This window comes from Parasteatoda tepidariorum, chromosome 10, assembly GCF_982258835.1.
Source record: "Parasteatoda tepidariorum strain Cologne lab strain chromosome 10, Ptep-v5.0, whole genome shotgun sequence".
Lineage (NCBI taxonomy): Eukaryota > Metazoa > Arthropoda > Arachnida > Araneae > Theridiidae > Parasteatoda > Parasteatoda tepidariorum.
Window position 1 is genome coordinate 25,147,325 of NC_141764.1, and position 24,013 is coordinate 25,171,337.

The 24,013-nt window shown below is 30.2% G+C and overlaps 1 protein-coding gene and 1 long non-coding RNA gene across 2 annotated transcripts in view; both read right to left on the bottom strand.

The window, feature by feature from the left end:
* Positions 1–2,083, bottom strand: part of LOC107456035 (barH-like 2 homeobox protein) — a 31,205-nt gene extending 29,122 nt beyond the window's left edge. Inside the window, exon 1 of the mRNA XM_016073800.4 lies at positions 1,639–2,083. Coding sequence (XP_015929286.1) covers positions 1,639–2,077 — 439 coding nt within the window. The 5' untranslated portion in view covers positions 2,078–2,083. The remainder of the gene's footprint in view (positions 1–1,638) is intronic.
* A 165-nt stretch (positions 2,084–2,248) lies between these two features.
* LOC147802451 (uncharacterized) lies at positions 2,249–23,237 on the bottom strand. Its single transcript, XR_015430028.1, has 3 exons — positions 23,080–23,237; positions 19,907–20,073; positions 2,249–2,389 (listed from the first exon to the last, which is right to left on the bottom strand). It is a non-coding gene; the product is annotated as an uncharacterized LOC147802451 (long non-coding RNA).
* Between the last annotated feature and the right edge of the window lie 776 nt (positions 23,238–24,013).

The window sequence follows — 24,013 nt, forward strand, 5'->3', positions numbered from 1 at the left end:
CTGATGAGACATCAATAATTAAAAATAAATCAACGATCAATAATTTAAATTAAGAATTGTTCCTAACACCAATATTCTTCAACTAAATCAAGTATAATAATAACATACATTCTAAATTATAACCTAATACCAAAATGTACAAATTCAAACGAAGTTAACCGCATTTGCATTTGGAGTCAGATTAAACAAGTTGGAGCCAGATTAAACAAGTTGCGATGAATTATCCGGCAATGCGATTAATTATCCGGCACTATTAAATTTCAATATCCATTCAATAAAATTTAAAATTTTCTTACTCTATTATTTTTTTAAGAGATGAACCAAATTTTTTAATGTTTTCAATAAAAAATTACTGGTTTCAAAAATGAAAATACTCAAAAACCTGTTGATTTTGTAACTAATTTCTGCTGTTTCAGAAATTAAATCATCCAATTAACAATGTAACAATCAAAGTAGATTTATAATATGCTAAATTTAAAATCTAATCTTCTACATTTACTACTTCAATAACCGAAAGTTAAAATAATAAGCTGATAAACGAACTAAACACCACTCAACATTTAAATTCTCGCAAATTTGTGCTTAGTTTTTCATTTGTAACACATTTTTCAATCTCAGTACACTTGCTACTCCTTTTTCAGACTTAGTACACTTGTCACTCACATTTCACTGCTAGTACAATTGTTAATTATTTAATTACATTTGTTACATATTTTTCACTTTTAGGACATTTCCAATTGGATGTTCATATTAAGAAGACTATGAAACACATATAATGATTAATTAACAGTCACTTGAACTATAAGTGCGGTTCTGATCTCTTTAAAGAAAGAAAGCAATAACGCAACTGGGAATAACTACGCATGTCTAGAAAGTAATCAATGATATCATTCCTTTAAAACTAAAGAGGTAGCTAATGGAAGAAAATTTCTGTTTAGTACTACATTTACGCTTAGTGTATCATTAAATACGTGGATTTATGATACATAGCATTGCGAATACAATTAAAACAGGTGTGTTTAGGTCCATTTAGGAGACCATTAGCTTCGTTAGACAAGTATATTCTCTTAAAATGCTTTGAAACATAATGGCGCTTAAAAGCTAGTTTACTTTCATTACTTCAATTTTAAATTCTTACGTATTACTACTAATATCACTTCAATTTTAAATTCTTACGTATTACTACTAATATCACTTCATGCATCTTTAAATTTTATTACGCATTTTTTCATGCACTTGTGCGCTTTACTACACATAACTTCACACTTTCTTAACATATTTACAACAGATTTCTGCAAACATATTTATATATTTAACGTATTCCTTCATGCATTTTTACAAAACTACATATTCCCTCATGCATTTCCATGTATTACTACTTGCTCTCCATACATTTAACATAATCACACTACGCGTTTATTCATACGCTCTTACAAAATTACACATTATTTCACGTACACTGCGTATTCTTTCATACATTTTTTTTTACTACATCAAGTATTTTAGGTATCGCCAGATATTCTTATTAATGTTGAATTCTGAGTAATAGTTAATCAGACATGTCTCATACACATTAATAAAATCACCTCGTATACACTTGGAATTATTTCATAAGAATAAACAGAAATAGAAACTCACCATTTCCTCCGTCCCTTGTTTCATCGTCTGAAACGTCCCCATCGTCAACATCCCCATCTTCTTCCAGATGTGAGAACTGACTGTCCCCATTGGGTCTCCGAACGTCCAACATTGGTCTGAAAAAGGGGTTTTGATGGGGATGGAGAGGATGATGAAGAACACTCATCGGCGGGGGTGGCGGACCACTCGGCATCGGTGGACTCGATCCCAACGGCGGACTAAAGTTCCTTTGCCCAGGCCTTTGGGCAGCAGGGCCGCTTAAAATGTCTTTAATTAAAAAGGAGGATGGTGCACTAGAATTAGGAGAGGGCATCCCACCCCCTGACAGAGGTCGCATTATTTCCGAACTCACACGACCCTTATCGTCTGCAGAAGAATGTTCCTCACTGGTGGGGTGGCGATCCGGTGGCATTTGCTTGTGGAGTAAATCGACAGTCATGGCCCGCTGGCCGTATTGGAAATGCGATCCCGTAGTTAAATTTAAAAACAATTTAGTTGAAAATGTCGGCGTTTTTGGCAACAGTTCGGTTGAAGATTGTGCAATCAATCCGCCGCTCGCAACGACCAGGCTACAACTGAACTCAAAACGCCGGTTTCGAGACCCAATCCCCCGCGCCTACAGCGATATTCTGGGAGGAGATAATTTCAACCAGTCAGAGCGCTTTCGAGTTCCTGACGTCATAGTATTGGATACTGAATAGTCCAATTATTGACGTGATTGCTTTGAGTGCGGCCCATTGAAGGCGTTGATCTATAGATGGAAAAAGAAAGAGAATAATTATTTAGATGGAGTGTTTATTCTTTTATTTTATTGTTATTAGTTCCGCTCGAATATTATTTTCAACAGGGATGAACCTTGTAAGAGGTAAACATACAACTCAATGCGCTTTTTTTTATTCATTTTTTTTTTAATATTACAACCTTTTTTTCCCCTTCCTCTAAGAGTTTTGCTGTTTTATTATTTTTACTCCTATTTTATTTTTGATATAATAAAATCAGCAGAGGACATAAACCTATGGATTACTCGTATTACATTCTTTTTCATAAATAAAGATTAAAAGAATATTCTTAGTTTTAAGTTTCACGAAAGGATTTTTTTTTTTCTTCTCTAAAACTTGTTGCTTTTGTTATGTTCGATATTTAGTATTTAAACTGTATTTAGATTTAAAAAATATTTATCGCGACAAATTTCGAATCAAAATATTTTTATTTGTCATTAATGGAGGATGCGTATTTTTATTGTATTATTTTTCATTTAATTATTTGCTTTCAGGTTACTTAAATAAAAATATTTATTATCACTATATTATTACGATATACGATTCTATTTGCAAGTCAGAAATTTAATCACAAATTTTATTATAATTTATCTATTTATTAATTATTTAATACACGCACCATTTGAATGTAAACTATCATTTATTATTATTAATTTTATTAACTAAAAGTTCTACTAAATGAATCATCACATTTACATTTAAAAAAAATTGGAAGAGAGAAGTTTGAGGAAGGTTCAGGAAAGAAATTACTTACAATCAGTAAGTATAAAAATATTAATAATTAAAATTATGGTTGCATGAGAACAAATACGTTCGGACTTCGATTTAACGGAAATTAAATTCATTTAGTCAGGTATTTTCGTAATCCCAGAAATTGTAACATTTCTACATTTATCTCATAGAGAATGCAGCCAAATAAAAGTACCCAAAATCCCAGTAGAAAAAAATCCTTTAGCACGGCAGCGGGAGTTTTAGATTATTACAATATCTGCAGATTATTTTAAATTTAAATTTTTTTTTTTTCTTTTTAGTTAGCAAACAACTGAGGGAAATCGTAGACATTCCTCTTAAAACATCTCTTAACTTGTTTCGAATAAAAATTTCAAAACCTAAATTGTGAGAACACAGCATTAAAAAAAGAAAAAAAATGAAAATTTTTTTTTATTGATAACAGATTTAACTGTATAGAGATATATTCCATTTATTTATTTATTGGTTTAATTGTATAAAGTTTAAATTTAATTTAAGCATGAAGTTTTTATGTATATTTTTTAAGGATTTATATTTAAAAATTTTGCTGCATATATGGTAGATTAAATTCATTTTTATACATTAATAATCTCTGTGGTTAAATTTAGATTTTTGAAGATAGCGCCTCCGTAAATTCTGCTACTGGACCTATAACGAGAAATTATGCACTTTTTACTTAGATGAAGAAAAAAATTCACTGAATTTTTAAAGCACTAAATTCATTTTACTTATGTGCCGATATATTTCACTCTATTAAAAATTTTTTAGAAACTTGATTCCAGGATTGTTAGAGAAAATAAATATTTGCTTTGTATCTCTTCACTTTTTTTAGTCCATTGCTGATATAATTTTTCCCGTGAGCAAATTTATGTTAATTTTTTACAGAACGAATGATTCCAATGTCGATTGTATGTAGAACACTTGTTCAATTTGCAGTAAAAACACATGAGTTTAATTTTTATTATTTTTTTTAATTGCAAAAATAATTGAAAAATAAATGGTATAAAATATAATATTATTAAAATTGTATTAAAAAATTTTTGTTTATGGGAAAATATCAAAAATGTTATATTGGCCATTGAAATAATTCGTTAATTCAGGATTGGACATGAGTTTTCAATTTATTAAATCGCGTTTTTGCGTCATTTCAGGTAAAAATAATATTCGTTGAATCCTTTAATTCGGTAAATAGAGGTTAATCAAATCTGCTTCGGACTCCTCCGCTTAGAATTCTTCCGTTTCATTAAATATAAGATGACTTCATGGTACTAGCTTGTTTACGCCACAAATCATTTATTTTAGAACTGCAAGTCTTAGAAAAATAACAATTAACCATTATAACAATAACAATAATTAACTTAATTGTAATAAAGTTCAAAGCAGATTTAACTAAACTGTATTTACCGAATTACGTGATTTAACGAATATTTTTTTATCTGAAATAAGGCAAAAACTATTTAATGAACTTAAAACTCATGTCCAATCTTGAATTGACGAATTATTTCAATGGTCGATACAACATTTTTGATATTAACCATTTTAGACAGAAAAAAATATAGTAGTCAATAAAAGTATTTAATTGAATACATACAACAGATTAAAAAATTTGTATATTTGAGTATAATAATATTTATGAAATCAGAAATCATTATGAAATAAGCGTTTAATAGCGATAAAAATGACATTATCGAGTCATAATGTTATTTTTTATCACTAATAATAATACAATACTATAATGTTTTGCTTTTATATGCATACTTTAACATGGGCTCATGGTTAATTAATGTTTGCAAAATGGGGAAAAAAATAATAAATAATAATAAATCCCCCATTTTTGGTCCCATGTAACGTACATTTCCTATCCATTGTAAATGGCCGGCGAAGGCTAGTCGATACGAATTTTGCATCCGGCTTGCACCGACCACAGTGCTAAAGTGAAATATCCTCAGTGGTAGACAGATTATGGGTTAGAGTCCCCTTGCCGTCAGGCTAAACGTGGGAGGTTCTCGTGGTCCTATTCTTCATGTAACGCAAATGAGGGGATAGTTCCATCAAAAAGTCCTCCTGGAAAGCAATTTTTTCCCAATACTCGATCCAGGAGTTTCTTTGTCTTCTGGAATTGGTTCAAAATTACAAGGCTACGTAGTTGGACATTAATAATTGTAAACCCAAAAATTGGGTCGGCTGTTCAACGACGTTTATAAAATAAAATATCCAGTGTAAAAATGTGCAAGATTGATTCATGTACTATAAATTTACCAATTAATGTAAAATACTTCGCCTCAAAATAATTTTTATTCTTTACCTTAAAATTTTACAATTCAATTAAAAGGAATATTCTAACAGAATACTAGATTTGATTTCTATTCATTTTATTCTAAATCCTTTACTCATGAACAGAGAAAAAAAATGGCATGTTATAATTATTTAGATAGTTTATTACCAGTATTGAAAAAGAGATTCCTCTTTTGAAACCCTCTTGCATCATTGTCAAACAACTAATGAATAATGAAGTAGATATGAATTGTTTTAAGTGGTAAAATAGTTACTTTCAAAACCCTCTTGCGTCATTGTCAAACAACTAATGAATAATGAAGTAGATATGAATTGTTTTAAATGGTAAAATGTTTATTTTCAAAACCCTCTTGCATCATTGTCAAACAACTAATGAATAATGAAGTAGATATGAATTGTTTTAAATGGTAAAATGTTTATTTTCAAAACCCTCTTGCATCATTGTCAAACAACTAATGAATAATGAAGTAGATATGAATTGTTTTAAGTGTTAAAATAGTTATTTTCAAAACCCTCTTGCGTCATTGTCAAAAAAACTAATGAAGGAAGTAGATAAGCATTGTTTAAAATAGTAAAATGGTTATTTTCAAAAACTGACATTTTTAAATGGGAATGACAACAAATTTAAATGGAAAAGACGTACAACTTAAATGGCCAAAACCTTACATGTTAATAGACAAGGCAACAAATAGCAAAAGCAGCACTTCCGAAAAGGCAAAACAGTTTTGAATTAACAGTGGAAAGCATAGCAAAAAACAACTTAAAAGGCAGCAATTTAAATCGTTAAAACAACAGTCAAAACAGATTTAAATTGATCAGTAATTGAATTTAAATGGTCAATTTAACAAACAGCCATGACTAACTTAAATTCACAAAACAAATTTTAATAGATTATATATTGGATTGCAAAAATAACAGATTTTAATGAACGGAAAAATACATTTAAGTTGGTAACGCATAAGAAAACTAAATAATGCATTTAAATTTAATTGGACAAGACTGGTTTAACATGGCCAAGTTGCATGAACAAGCTGACAAGTTTAGGTGATCTAGAACAGCAGTTCCCAATTTTTTTTTCGGTTACGGAATCCTAAATAATCAAACTTCTTTCAGCGGAACTTAGATTTTATAAAGTTTATCAAGGTAATCATGAACGTTTATAACCTATAAAAGACTTTTTTCAAATATTAAATTGTTTTATTATTAATTATCTTAAATTATGTTTTAATTATGCTTTACTTAATATATTAGTTATTTTATTTGGATTTGAAAAGCATAACGGTAAATATTAATGCAGTATTTTATAAGTGCTTGTTATTTTCATAATTTGCTTTACATATTGTTATAAGAAATATTATACATTCCTTTGAAAATACAATTTCCATTTCTCTGTCTTTTACTTGAAATAATTTCATGGAAGCAACTGAAGGATAAAATAAATTATGAGTTACAGGTTGGATTTAAATGTAATCTGAAGCTTCAAAACTCATCACTGGTTATAAAAAGTACTAACTCGCGGAATTCCTTTAACACTTCCATGGAGTCTAAGGATTGCATGGAATACTATTTGGGAACCTCTGATCTAGACTACTAGACGTGCAACACTAAATGGATCAAAAGATATGACAACCAACAGCCATGACAAACTCAAATTCACAAAACAAATGATAATAAATTTAATGGGTAATGAGTTCAAGTAAACAAAATAGCGCTTTTAAATTTAAATGGCTAGTTTAACATGACACGTTGCTGGAACAAGCTGATACTTATAAAGGAATTGACAGCAAAATCAGGCACGACGTAAACGGGCAAGATTATATGGATCAAAAAAACTCATTACACTGGACTTAAAGTTTAAATTATAAATTTGTAAAAAACAAATAAAAAATAAACGAGCAGATATTCATACAGGGACGCTAACTGCTCAACTGTCTGCAAAACTTATAATAAATTGGTCGCGAATTATGTAGCAAAACTTGCAGAATAAGGATAGTTACGCCTACCTTTTTAATGTGTCACCACGAGATAAATGTGCAGCAAAGTTCCATTTCGTACGATACTTTGAATTTTTGATACATAGTTGCGGAAAAACTACTTAAATGGAAAAATACTAAAGTAAAAATAACCAAGAGATAACTGTAGCAAAGTTACATTTCATACGATACCCTGAATTTTTGATATGTAACGGTAGAAAAACTACTTAAACGGAAAAGTACTAAATGCAAAAATAACAACGAGATAACTGCTACAAATTTACATTTCATATGATGCTTTGAATTTTAGATAAGCAATGGTGGAAAAACTATCTAAATGGAAGAGTACTAAAGTAAAAATAACCACGAGATAACTGCAACAAATTTACATTTCATACGATATTTTGAATTTTTGATATGTAGTGGTGGAAAAACTATTTAAATGGAAGAGTACTAAAGTAAAAATAACCACGAGATAACTGTAACAAATTTACATTTCATACGATATTTTGAATTTTTGATATGTAGTGGTGGAAAAACTATTTAAATGGAAGAGTACTAAAGTAAAAATAACCACGAGATAACTGTAACAAATTTACATTTCATACGATATTTTGAATTTTTGATATGTAGTGGTGGAAAAACTATCTAAATGGAAGAGTACTAAAGTAAAAATAACCACGAGATAACTGCAACAAATTTACATTTCATACGATATTTTGAATTTTTGATATGTAGTGGTGGAAAAACTATCTAAATGGAAGAGTACTAAAGTAAAAATAACCACGAGATAACTGCAACAAAGTTAAATTTCATGCGATATTTTGAATTTTTGATATGTAGTGGTGGAAAAACTATTTAAATGGAAGAGTACTAAAGTAAAAATAACCACAAGATAACTGCAACAAATTTACATTTCTAACGATATTTTGAATTTTTGATATGTAGTGGTGGAAAAACTATCTAAATGGAAGAGTACTAAAGTAAAAATAACCACGAGATAACTGCAACAAATTTACATTTCATACGATATTTTGAACTTTTGATATGTAGTGGTGGAAAAACTATTTAAATGGAAGAGTACTAAAGTAAAAATAACCACGAGATAACTGTAACAAATTTACATTTCATACGATATTTTGAATTTTTGATATGTAGTGGTGGAAAAACTATTTAAATGGAAGAGTACTAAAGTAAAAATAACCACGAGATAACTGTAACAAATTTACATTTCATACGATATTTTGAATTTTTGATATGTAGTGGTGGAAAAACTATTTAAATGGAAGAGTACTAAAGTAAAAATAACCACGAGATAACTGTAACAAATTTACATTTCATACGATATTTTGAATTTTTGATATGTAGTGGTGGAAAAACTATTTAAATGGAAGAGTACTAAAGTAAAAATAACCACAAGATAACTGCAACAAATTTACATTTCTAACGATATTTTGAATTTTTGATATGTAGTGGTGGAAAAACTATCTAAATGGAAGAGTACTAAAGTAAAAATAACCACGAGATAACTGCAACAAATTTACATTTCATACGATATTTTGAACTTTTGATATGTAGTGGTGGAAAAACTATTTAAATGGAAGAGTACTAAAGTAAAAATAACCACAAGATAACTGCAACAAATTTACATTTCTAACGATATTTTGAATTTTTGATATGTAGTGGTGGAAAAACTATCTAAATGGAAGAGTACTAAAGTAAAAATAACCACGAGATAACTGCAACAAATTTACATTTCATACGATATTTTGAACTTTTGATATGTAGTGGTGGAAAAACTATTTAAATGGAAGAGTACTAAAGTAAAAATAACCACAAGATAACTGCAACAAATTTACATTTCTAACGATATTTTGAATTTTTGATATGTAGTGGTGGAAAAACTATCTAAATGGAAGAGTACTAAAGTAAAAATAACCACGAGATAACTGCAACCAATTTACATTTCATACGATATTTTGAACTTTTGATATGTAGTGGTGGAAAAACTATTTAAATGGAAGAGTACTAAAGTAAAAATAACCACGAGATAACTGTAACAAATTTACATTTCATACGATATTTTGAATTTTTGATATGTAGTGGTGGAAAAACTATTTAAATGGAAGAGTACTAAAGTAAAAATAACCACGAGATAACTGTAACAAATTTACATTTCATACGATATTTTGAATTTTTGATATGTAGTGGTGGAAAAACTATTTAAATGGAAGAGTACTAAAGTAAAAATAACCACGAGATAACTGTAACAAATTTACATTTCATACGATATTTTGAATTTTTGATATGTAGTGGTGGAAAAACTATTTAAATGGAAGAGTACTAAAGTAAAAATAACCACAAGATAACTGCAACAAATTTACATTTCTAACGATATTTTGAATTTTTGATATGTAGTGGTGGAAAAACTATCTAAATGGAAGAGTACTAAAGTAAAAATAACCACGAGATAACTGCAACAAATTTACATTTCATGCGATATTTTGAACTTTTGATATGTAGTGGTGGAAAAACTATTTAAATGGAAGAGTACTAAAGTAAAAATAACCACGAGATAACTGTAACAAATTTACATTTCATACGATATTTTGAATTTTTGATATGTAGTGGTGGAAAAACTATTTAAATGGAAGAGTACTAAAGTAAAAATAACCACGAGATAACTGTAACAAATTTACATTTCATACGATATTTTGAATTTTTGATATGTAGTGGTGGAAAAACTATCTAAATGGAAGAGTACTAAAGTAAAAATAACCACGAGATAACTGCAACAAATTTACATTTCATACGATATTTTGAATTTTTGATATGTAGTGGTGGAAAAACTATCTAAATGGAAGAGTACTAAAGTAAAAATAACCACGAGATAACTGCAACAAAGTTAAATTTCATGCGATATTTTGAATTTTTGATATGTAGTGGTGGAAAAACTATTTAAATGGAAGAGTACTAAAGTAAAAATAACCACAAGATAACTGCAACAAATTTACATTTCTAACGATATTTTGAATTTTTGATATGTAGTGATGGAAAAACTATCTAAATGGAAGAGTACTAAAGTAAAAATAACCACGAGATAACTGCAACAAATTTACATTTCATACGATATTTTGAATTTTTGATATGTAGTGGTGGAAAAACTATCTAAATGGAAGAGTACTAAAGTAAAAATAACCACGAGATAACTGCAACAAAGTTAAATTTCATGCGATATTTTGAATTTTTGATATGTAGTGGTGGAAAAACTATTTAAATGGAAGAGTACTAAAGTAAAAATAACCACGAGATAACTGCAACAAATTTACATTTCTAACGATATTTTGAATTTTTGATATGTAGTGGTGGAAAAACTATTTAAATGGAAGAGTAGGGGAGAGTGGGGTCAATTGTAACATTTTTTACTTAATTATTTTTAACTAACAAGAAATCCAATATATTATTAGTATTAATTGACAGACGAGTAAAGTAGACTATCCTCTACTAGAAAAAGAAATAAATACCTTATTTTAAATGTTATTATATTAGTTATCAACAATGTTTGACAGTCGTGCACTTGTTACAATTATCCCCACTCACGGGGTCAGTTGTAACAGTTCATAAATTCAACTAAACATAGTTAATTATACATATTATCATAGTTGTGATATATTTTTTTATTGATCAAAATAGTAGTGATATTTTAGGAGTAAATGAGCAGAGACCTAAAGGGCTAAACTTTTAACTTTAAGGGGTTAAAAATTTTAATTTATGCTGTGAAAGGTGACAAATAAAATAATGCACATGCAACATAATATAAATGATATAGGAAACTATTGGTGGTTCTTAAAGAGTTAAGTAATGGTTTGTAAGCATAAGATTATTTATTTTCAGCTGTTACAATCGTCCCTTTACATATTGTTACAATCGTCCCCAAGACGCCATTTCAGCTTCATTTGTTAAAAACATTGCTAGTTAATTAACAAAACTAATTATTTTTTATTGAAATGTTAATTAAGGTGTCAATTTACATATTCGGTTAATAATTTTTATTTGTTTAAACAAAATTACTATGTTACAATATAATATTCTAATACCCAAAAAAGTACTTACGCAGCGTAAAAATATCTTTTGTGATGTAACTCTTTCAAAAGTACATAAAAATGGTTGCCAGCAGGGGTGTACATGTAGATTTATTAAATACACCTTGTGCGCCACCTAGGAACCAAATATAGAACCCGACACTCGAAATTTTTGCTCTGTTACAATCGTACCATGTTACAATTGACCCCACTCTCCCCTACTAAAGTAAAAATAACCACGAGATAACTGCAACTAAGTTACATTTCATGCGATACTTTGAATTTTTGATATGTAGTGGTAGAAAAACTATTTAAATGGAAATGTACTAAAGTAAAAATAACCACGAGATAACTGCAACAAATTTACATTTCTAACGATATTTTGAATTTTTGATATGTAGTGGCGGAAAAACTATTTAAATGGATGAGTACTAAAGTAAAAATAACCACGAGATAACTGTAACAAATTTACATTTCATACGATATTTTGAATTTTTGATATGTAGTGGTGGAAAAACTATCTAAATGGAAGAGTACTAAAGTAAAAATAACCACGAGATAACTGCAGCAAAGTTAAATTTCATGCGATATTTTGAATTTTTGATATGTAGTGGTGGAAAAACTATTTAAATGGAAGAGTACTAAAGTAAAAATAACCACGAGATAACTGCAACAAATTTACATTTCTAACGATATTTCGAATTTTTGATATGTAGTGGTGGAAAAACTATTTAAATGGAAGAGTACTAAAGTAAAAATAACCACGAGATAATTGTAACAAATTTACATTTCATACGATATTTTGAATTTTTGATATGTAGTGGTGGAAAAACTATCTAAATGGAAGAGTATTAAAGTAAAAATAACCACGAGATAACTGCAACAAATTTACATTTCATACGATATTTTGAATTTTTGATATGTAGTGGTGGAAAAACTATCTAAATGGAAGAGTACTAAAGTAAAAATAACCACGAGATAACTGCAACAAAGTTAAATTTCATGCGATATTTTGAATTTTTGATATGTAGTGGTGGAAAAACTATTTAAATGGAAGAGTACTAAAGTAAAAATAACCACGAGATAACTGCAACAAATTTACATTTCTAACGATATTTTGAATTTTTGATATGTAGTGGTGGAAAAACTATTTAAATGGAAGAGTACTAAAGTAAAAATAACCACGAGATAACTGCAACTAAGTTACATTTCATGCGATACTTTGAATTTTTGATATGTAGTGGTAGAAAAACTATTTAAATGGAAATGTACTAAAGTAAAAATAACCACGAGATAACTGCAACAAATTTACATTTCTAACGATATTTTGAATTTTTGATATGTAGTGGCGGAAAAACTACTTAAATGGAAAAGTACTAAAGCAAAAATAAGTTAAATTTCGTCACCACTAGAAAATATTATTTTACAAGTTGGCATCTCCGTTCATATGACATTTCCAATGGATGGCAAAAATGTAAATGCCAGAAAGGTTGAAGAATATGCAAACTTCAGAAATGTGTCCACTTCCTCTAGAAACCATGCGATTCCTCATGCAAAGTGACACTAATTTGAAGCCCACCCAGTTATACACAGACTACCGCTGCACAAAAGAATAAAGAGAAGGGATTCACCACAATTATATCCAGGATTCTTCGGGGTCAGTTCAAAATAGTTCCAAGTCAAAAATTGGCCAGCCTGATGACAAATTTGCATTTTCTTTTCTCAAAAGAAGTTGTTCAAGGGGGAATTCTGAAACCTGAAGAGATTTGGAAGACAGTTTAGAACATAATTGATATTTTTCTGAACAACGTTTAGTGATGGGAGAGGTTACGAAGAGACCACACCAGATGTTCTGAGAATGTGACAATTGCAACCGCTCAATGAAATACAGAGAAAAGAAGATACCGTAAGCAAACATTCTGTGCAATAGCTCTAAATCCCTTTCTCTAAAAAAATTCTTTTGTGTCTAATGGCTCTAAAATCCTAAGATTTAATACAGAAGCAGATAAAAATAACTATCTATAAGGATCTATTAAGCAGTGGTTCCATTAGTGTCCTTAAGATGTGGAACATTCAATCTCAGTGTTTTTTATTTTTATTTTAGTTAAAGCGTTTCTGTATTTAAGAGAGAAATTTCTTATTTATATTATTCATTCCCATTTATATTATTTAATACAGCAATCTGGACAGAAATTACCATTATTTTCAGTCTGATCTGGCGTACTGTTTCTTGCAATACTTTTCACCAAGTAGCAAAAAAAATTTTTTTTTTTCAATAAAAAGTTTAATTTTTCTTAATGTTCAATTGTTAAATCTGCTGTAACAATTTTTCTTTTTTCGTGATGGAAAATTACGCGATTTAGATGTCACGTCATAACTTTCTCGCATCCACGCAGCAACTATTTTTACACATTTCTCTTAGACTATATTTTCCCTTTTGTTGCTACCCCTCTTATTTCCATAGTCAAAAATCCAAATCCGTCCTACTATTCCGCACTTATTCAATAACTCAGTCCTTTTTATTTTTATTTTAGTTAAAGCGTTTCTGTATTTAAGAGAGAAATTTCCTATTTATATTATTCATTCCCATTTATATTATTTAATACAGCAATCTGGACTGAAATTACCATTATTTTCAGTCTGATCTGGCGTACTGTTTCTTGCAATACTTTTCACCAAGTAGCAAAAAAAAATTTTTTTTTCAATAAAAAGTTTCATTTTTCTTAATGTTCAATTGTTAAATCTGCTGTAACAATTTTTCTTTTTTCGTGATGGAAAATTACGCGATTTAGAGGTCACGTCATAACTTTCTCGCATCCACGCAGCAACTATTTTTTATTTTCCCTTTTGTTGCTACCCCTCTTATTTCCATAGTCAAAAATCCAAATCCGTCCTACTATTCCGCACTTATTCAATAACTCAGTCCTTTTTATTTTTATTTTAGTTAAAGCGTTTCTGTATTTAAGAGAGAAATTTCCTATTTATATTATTCATTCCCATTTATATTATTTAATACAGCAATCTGGACTGAAATTACCATTATTTTCAGTCTGATCTGGCGTACTGTTTCTTGCAATACTTTTCACCAAGTAGCAAAAAAAAATTTTTTTTTCAATAAAAAGTTTCATTTTTCTTAATGTTCAATTGTTAAATCTGCTGTAACAATTTTTCTTTTTTCGTGATGGAAAATTACGCGATTTAGAGGTCACGTCATAACTTTCTCGCATCCACGCAGCAACTATTTTTTATTTTCCCTTTTGTTGCTACCCCTCTTATTTCCATAGTCAAAAATCCAAATCCGTCCTACTATTCCGCACTTATTCAATAACTCAGTCCTTTTTATTTTTATTTTAGTTAAAGCGTTTCTGTATTTAAGAGAGAAATTTCCTATTTATATTATTCATTCCCATTTATATTATTTAATACAGCAATCTGGACTGAAATTACCATTATTTTCAGTCTGATCTGGCGTACTGTTTCTTGCAATACTTTTCACCAAGTAGCAAAAAAAAATTTTTTTTTCAATAAAAAGTTTCATTTTTCTTAATGTTCAATTGTTAAATCTGCTGTAACAATTTTTCTTTTTTCGTGATGGAAAATTACGCGATTTAGAGGTCACGTCATAACTTTCTCGCATCCACGCAGCAACTATTTTTTATTTTCCCTTTTGTTGCTACCCCTCTTATTTCCATAGTCAAAAATCCAAATCCGTCCTACTATTCCGCACTTATTCAATAACTCAGTCCTTTTTATTTTTATTTTAGTTAAAGCGTTTCTGTATTTAAGAGAGAAATTTCCTATTTATATTATTCATTCCCATTTATATTATTTAATACAGCAATCTGGACTGAAATTACCATTATTTTCAGTCTGATCTGGCGTACTGTTTCTTGCAATACTTTTCACCAAGTAGCAAAAAAAAATTTTTTTTTCAATAAAAAGTTTCATTTTTCTTAATGTTCAATTGTTAAATCTGCTGTAACAATTTTTCTTTTTTCGTGATGGAAAATTACGCGATTTAGAGGTCACGTCATAACTTTCTCGCATCCACGCAGCAACTATTTTTTATTTTCCCTTTTGTTGCTACCCCTCTTATTTCCATAGTCAAAAATCCAAATCCGTCCTACTATTCCGCACTTATTCAATAACTCAGTCCTTTTTATTTTTATTTTAGTTAAAGCGTTTCTGTATTTAAGAGAGAAATTTCCTATTTATATTATTCATTCCCATTTATATTATTTAATACAGCAATCTGGACTGAAATTACCATTATTTTCAGTCTGATCTGGCGTACTGTTTCTTGCAATACTTTTCACCAAGTAGCAAAAAAAAATTTTTTTTTTCAATAAAAAGTTTAATTTTTCTTAATGTTCAATTGTTAAATCTGCTGTAACAATTTTTCTTTTTTCGTGATGGAAAATTACGCGATTTAGAGGTCACGTCATAACTTTCTCGCATCCACGCAGCAACTATTTTTACACATTTCTTTTAGACTATATTTTCCCTTTTGTTGCTTGTTGTTTTGCCCTTTTGTTGCGGAGTAGTAGGATTTGGATTTTTGACTATGGAAATAAGAGGGTTATTTCCATAGTCAAAAATCCAAATCCTACTACTCCGTGCTTATTCAATAATTTTCACTTATTAATCATCAATTACAACCCAAGACTGGTACTTAATTTGTGAAAAACCGATGATTAGATCACAAGTTGTTTCGAGTAGTGTATATATATTTCTGTTTAAGGTCAAAGTCTCCGATTTTTGATGTATTCAACGCGTATGCGGAATAGCTGATGAGAGGAAAGTGCTGTACTCAGAAATAACTTAACTAATAAATAACTAAATAACTTTTGTTGTAATGATCAGATTTTCACTAAGTGCTAATTTTGGGTTAAAAGGGGTGGCTATTCCGTAAACAAACCAGTAAGTGCAAAAGCTCAAAGTCCCTTCTTTTTTTTTAAAAAAAAAAAAAACTGTATTTATTGATTGAAACCTTAATATTTAATACACTAGCAGATAAAAACAATTATTAATTGGAATCAATCATCAATCTATCAATTGTTGTCTATTACGAGAAAGTGCCGTACTCTGAGATTTGAACAGTGAACAGAAAAAAATACATTTATACTACCCTAAATAACTTTTGCTCTAATTATCGGATTTTAATCAGTCTTAACTTGAATGGGGTTTAATCAGTGCTAACTCTATTGGAGTAGTAGAACGCATTTGGATTTTTTTATCATGGAAATTATGAGGGGTAGCCGCAAACAGGAAAATATGGTCCCGTAGAAATCTGGAAAGCAGTTTAAGCAGAAAGGTGGGAAGGAAGTTTGAACCCTTTATGGTAATTTAACTTATGGCGTATTTCACCAAAACTTTGGAACCAATGAAGTAACGAAACACATAAATTGAAACGAAATCGGTAAATAATGAATTTAAGTTTAAATTTTGTTATTTAACACTGCATGGTTTAAAATGTAAAAATTTATATCCCATACAAATAAAAAATTTTTTACTGCTAGTCAAAATAAAAACAAGAAATTTTTACCTTCGATGGTTTTTTGCATTGAATTCTATCTTCGTATAAACCAATTTTAAACTTATCTGTAAAAGCCCTTCAATTCAAATAAATAACCAAAGTACGACGAAACACGCAAAAATTGAATTAACTGAAATCTGCCTGAATTTTCGATTACTCGCCTGACTAAACTATTGGAACTATATTTTCAAGGATACAACTACTCCCCATATTTTCATGACTAAGAAAAAAAAATCGCAGGGAATTAAAAAGAAAAAAGAAAAAGGGTATATGTTTATTCAGAGAACGTAGGAGGAAATGGGTCAAGACCAGATTGACTAGTCGGAGCTAAACTGTTCGACCTAAAAAAACTGTCAGATTTAATCAAGATATTGTTTAATTTTGTACAATATTTCATTCCTGAAAACGAAATCAGGCACAAAAACGAATTTTCCTTGAATAAACATGCAATTTTTTTCAATGAATTCAGATTTCTGAACCAGAAAATATTAGGGGTGGCCCGCAATCTGGGAAATATGGTCCCTATGGTTGGGTGAGCAGAGCGATCCGAAGTTTGGACCCCTTAATGAAAAATTTACTTTTTGCGTCATATCTGGAGAACTTATTGAGCGAATTGAAAAATCTTCGCATACAATTATAAAATTCACTTAGCCAAAAATAATTCCATACAAATAATAATAATAATTTTTTTGTAAATTATTTCTTATTTTATTTAATAAAAATAGAAAAATTTTTTGAACTGTTTGGTAATTTTTTAAAGTGTAAATTTACATGGCAAAATGCAAAATTTGAGCGAAATCGGCTGAATAGTTTCTGAGAAATCGAATTTTATGTGCACGACTTGTTTAAAATTCGATTTCTCGGGAACTATTCAACCAATTTTGCTCAAATTTTGTTTTTCGCCAAGCAAAATTTCTGTTTTTCAGAATTATCTACGGATAAACAAATCATATAATTGTGTGTAATAATTCAATTCGCTTAAAAATTTCATGAAATATGGTGAAATACGCAAAAACATCAAGGGGTCCAAACTTTGGATCGCTCTCTTGAACAAACTATAGGGACCATAGTTTCCAGATGACGGTTATCCCTTATTTCATGGTTCAGAAATCCGAATTCATCGGGAAAAAAAAAATACATGTTTATTCAGAGAAAGTACGTTTTTGTGTCTAATTTCTTAACTTAAAGCATCGTCTGCACTAATTAGCATATTTGATGTCACCCCCTCGAACCAATTAAGAAAGAGTCCTAAAACGTGAAGATGCGATCATTAAATCAGATATTATTCAGGATGGCCAGTTTTTTTTTCCCCTCTCTTTTTGCGCAGTGTACTACTTTTTTTTTTTTTTTTTGGAAGAGTCATATCACCTGCTCTTTCCTCACATGTCAGGTAAAAATGGATACACATGCTCATTCTATGGATAATTTAGAAATACTTGAATTTCAATGAAGAAATAGTACATATTTTTTTTTTCTTATATGCCAATTTAAGAAAATCGTGCATGTAGTTTACATTTACATGTGGTGCAATCAAGGCTGAAGGAGAGAGAGAGAGAGAGAAGGACAATTGCTTTGAGGCTCGGGATTGCTGAAAGCTCGACCAAATTTCCTTTAAAAATATATATATAGCGCTTATTAATTTTATTTTAAAAGAAAATTAGAGAAAGTTTCTTCATATGCTTATAAAAACTACAACTTTGTATAAAGAGTCGGCTCTACGAAATATGAAATAAGGCTTTTTGCGCTTTGAGGAATCTGTCAGCAATAAATTTTGCTCTGGGTCCAGTAAAAACTTTGTTTATCCTTGGATGCAGTAAAAACAAAAGCGGTATCAAATTCTGACGAATTACAATGCAGGAAGTCGAATGTAAGAATCGTAAAAACAGATTTAATTTAAACTTGAACGTGTTTCTGAAAACAGTCTTTTTTTTATCAATCAAATTTGTCTTGTTTCTTCCTTACCTTAATTACACCTTCCTTTCTGCTCTATTATTTGACAGATTGCGATAGCATTTTTTTCCTCTCTGAAATACTAATTAGCGACCCCAATATGTATACTTTTTTCCTTCATTTTTGATAAGGACTATAAAAATGCATATAAAGGGGGATCTTAACGAAACATCCTGTGTATTATGTACACAATAATGAAGAAAATGCTTGAGATGATATGCTAATTAAATTTGATAAGGCGAGGGGTTATAAGAATATCAATAGTCACTATACCCCCTTTATCGTTAACGATATCTTGTATAATGTAAAAATAACTAAGTTAGGAAAAAAAATTTAATGCTTAAAAAAAAAAATCTCATGTAATTTGTTTACAAGAAGAAGTTTAGAAATCAACAAAAATATGCATACATAATATTTGATTAATCATTAAGACTGTGTGATATAATGTAATATAATTATAATAAAATAATAAAACTTTAGACAAAATGAAATTGTTCGTAGTGGCTTAGTTGAATGTTTGGTTTTGCCATGATGGAAATCTTAATCAGTTCTACATCAAGTAAACAAACACAAAATTTATATGTAAAGAAAAGAAAATAAAAACTTAAAAAACTACTTTTTTCATCTAGACTGAGAAAAGTGAAAAACTTAATTTTTGTCAAACTTGCCAAAAATTATTTTGTAATAATAAACACGTATGGCACATCACTTGGAAAGACGTGGGGGGAGAGAGTTTTGTTGGGGATAGGAGTTTCATACGAAAATAACGCCCCCTACATTTTGCATATTAGTTCCGATAAAAAATTATATCTTTCCAGTTCAGTTAAAAAGTAATTTTTATTTTATTATATTTAAGAGTAAAGTTTAATTTATAAAATAGAATAGTTGTGGAAAATACAGTACTTGATTCATCATCTGTCGTTTCGTTTTCGACGTCAATCCAAAAATCATCATCGTCACTATTTGTCTTCTGGATGGTCACCTTTTGACACGAATGGGAAGGAGGTGAATTCTGTGAGGGCAGCGTGGGTGGTGGACCACCCTTTCGGAGTTCGAACATTTACTGAGATCTATGAATTAGATGATGAAGTTAGAAAACCAAGCATTTTTTAAATAATAAGGTTCAAAAATATGTTTACGATAGAAAGAAAACATTAAAATAATAACCTTTACTTGCCACCTTCAATTTGTTAAATTTAAGACTCTTTTTTGCGCTTTTTTAATTATTTACCGGAATTTGTTTATTTTATTTGCGAAATTGTGAATTTATTGTTTGATTAAATGCACATTCGATATTTTTTTACTGAACTAATCCCTTTGACGGTTGATTTTGGTTCTGAAAGGCACCCCCCCCACCCCGAATCAAAAAAAAAAATTAATAAATAAATAAAAATAAGGCTCTAATTTCTGATTACAAAGTTGCCCTAAGTAGGTGGAGGTGGAAGATAGAGACTAGGAATGACTAGATATCTTCAAAAAAATATTGACTGCGCATATTTTACCTTTTCCGATCCGATGTATACTTCGAGATATTTAACAATTTCAAAACTTTTTTTTACCCCCCCTCCCACCCCGGAATATGAAGCAGTACCTTAGATCAGAGTTGCCAACTGCTCCGGACACGCCACAATACTTAACAAAACGGTAATGACTACAAACTAAATTTTGCAAATATTTGACTATTTTTGCTCCCTTTTTAATAGGTATAGCATTGAATAATTATTACAAAGTAGTGAATTATATAAGCCTACAAATTATTTAGAAATAGTGGTGGATAAAAATCTACTAAATTGAATTTATTAAATCAAGAATCAAAATTAATAAACTACCACTTCAAAATATTTATTTGCCGTCCGGAGCAAGTTGGCATGTCTGCCTTAGATGTCTAAATAGAAATAAGTAAGCCCCAATTTCAACCTCGCGTTAAAATTCGATGCACGAAAACAAGCAACTTTTTACCACTTACTATGAGAAGGGTATTTAAGAGTTTTCCGTAGGTTTGAATATTTTGTTAAGAATTTCAGGGTTTTATCTATTTTCATGATATTTTTACTGCTGCAGTGAAGCAATCTTTGCTGAACTAAAAATAAAATTAAATAAAAAATATATAGGTTAATTATTTTTTTGTGTCGGAAGAGGAAACTTTTGAACAATCTTATATAATGCAGAGTTTTTCAACAAAATGGGAGTGTAATGTTCATTCAATTCTTAAATGATATAAAAGCACGAAAAGGTCAATTAAAACATGCAAAATCCCAATCTTCAGCGCAAACATCTACCGCGTTACTCTTCGTCGTGTTTAGGTTACAAAGAGAACTTCGCACGCTTTTCAATCAAAAAATTGAAATAAATTTTCCCTGTGCAAAAGTTTTCCTCTTAAATACGAATTCAAATATTGAAAAATTCATTGAAAAGAAAAGCGCAGTTATTTAAGATAAACAAATGATCAAAACACAGAGGAAGTATTATTTTACAAAGGCAACCATTGAGCACGGAAAAGTTACTTTGTTTTTTTGTATTATTCCCGCAGAACAGGTGAATTAAGCGGATATTGCATTAGAAATCGTTTTTGTAAGGTCTTTGGTTGGGCATATTTGCGTTCAAATAATGATATCGGTAAATGATCTATTATTCTTTAGAACTAATGTTGTTTCTTTTTAGTGATCAATTACCTGGTTTGATATTTCCTTAACTGGAATTTACTTTAGCTATATAAATTAGCATATGAATCGATGACGCTATATTTCTAAAAATTTGAGAGGAATAAACAAAATATCAAAACACCGAAACAATGTTACAATGTAACCGTTTTGATGTTGTTATAGCATCGAAACTTCATAAAAAATATTGAAATGCTCAATCATAATATTGAAATATTTAATCGACGCAATGAAATATAATATTTGAAATTTTTTTTGCATTGAATTATCTTTGGGGTAAACGAATTTCGTAATTATGTGCGCTTATGTAATAGCTTAATGCAAAATACTCAAAAATTTAAATTAACATTAAGGGGTCCAAACTGTGGGTCGCTTTCCTGGCCAAACTATTGGGACCCATATATCCCAGATAGCGACCCTCTCAGAAAAATCAAAATTACTCGGAAAAATATGTTTATTCCGAGAAAGTAGGTTTTTGAGTCTTCTTTCGTAACTCATAATATCGTTTGACGTAATTAGTATATTTGAAGTTACCCCCCCCCCCCCGAAATATTAAGACTGACTGTTAGAAAGCAAAAATCAGATTATTAGATCAAAAGTTATTCAGGGTGGTCATTTGTTTTGCTCACAGTACAACAATAACTTAATATAATTCCATAATATCGAAAATGTGCTGAGTTGTCAAAACCGTCAATTATATAGTCAGATTGGAAAGTCATAACATATTAAAATAATGAACAGGAATTTCAGAACAAAACATCATTCATAACAAAGTGAAGAACCATGATATTAGAACAATAATTTATCACATTGAAAAATTTATTTATCGGAACAATGATTTGTGGTATTAAAATATTAAATTATCCTGCTCTAATTTTGTACTATCATATAATTATCGAGAAGTTGCGGCACATCAATACTTTTAATATGAATTTTAGAACGCTATAAATATCCTTATATCTAATTATAATTACGAAACCATCCAAGTATATTGAATGTCGAACCGCAATATTTAACACGCGATCATCACATTGGAACGATGCACCATCGGATTTAAAACACAATTTTGGAAAATTGAAACGAAATTTGCCATAAAATCGGAACGTCGAGCCATTTCTTTAGAATCATGTTACGACACTTTTTCGATACCCTACTGTTTGACAACTTCTTTTTTCACTAACTGGAATTAACTTAACAATTAACGTAACAAAACTTTGACTCTTTATACAGAAATCATTAAAAATTGTCAACTTCAATATATCTTAAGAACTAAACTAGAATTTGAATTAAAAACTTATATATATATCAGAATGAAATATAAATATTTTAAAACATAAAGTCTTCAGTAAATAATCAAACTTTGAAGTTTATAAACGTTAAAGTTTATATATATAAAAAAAAAACTTGTTAACTTACAGATATTGCTGCAAGCCGGGATAAAACAATAATCTTTGAACATGGAATGATTATCTGGCTCCGAGAGAAGTGTTGATGTTAAACGACAAGTGAATGTTGTTGTTGTAGTTCATTCACGTCGCACTAGAGCTGTATAACGGGCTATTGGCGACGGTCTGGGAAACATCCCTGAGGATGATCCGAAGAGATGCCATCGCAATTTTGATCCTCTGCAGAGGGGATGACACCCCCTCTTCGGTAGCCCGACGACCTGCAGGTAAAGTCGAGCACTTTACGGTAGAACAGTTTAGCGAGGACCAATACCGCACACCCTCGGTCTCTACGCAGACTGATCCAAGTGGTCACCCACCCGCAAACGACAAGTGAAAGATGAAGTGTAATCTGGGCCTCCGAGGCCGAAGTATCTTACAGCCAAGTACCTCTGTCAAAATTGTGGAGGTATCGGGTTCGATTCCTGACTTAATTTTAGACATGTGGGTAAGTACTTTATTAACGTCACACTAGAGCTGCCCAATGGGCTATTGGCGACGGTCTGGGAAACATCCCTGAGTATGATCCGTAGACATGCCATGACAATTTTGATACCCTGCAGAGGGGATAGCTTCCTTGCTTTGGTAGCCCGACTACCTGCATGCGAAATCGTGCACTTTACGGTAGAGTAGTTTAACGAGGACCGATACCACGCACCCTCTGACCCTACGCAGGCTGATCAAAGTAGTTCCCCACCCGCTTACTGACCGCAGCCAGTGATGCTTGACTTCGGTGCTCCGCTGAGAGCCATCTCTTTGCGATCAGTTCACTGGGGGACGACTTAATTTTAGACGATTAGAAATTTTATATTTAAAGGCACTATGTTTAGTTCAACACAAAATCCGTTTTGAGATCTTCCTGACGAAGCAGGTTCACTTTTCTGCTAAACGCTCTGTAGCAGGGA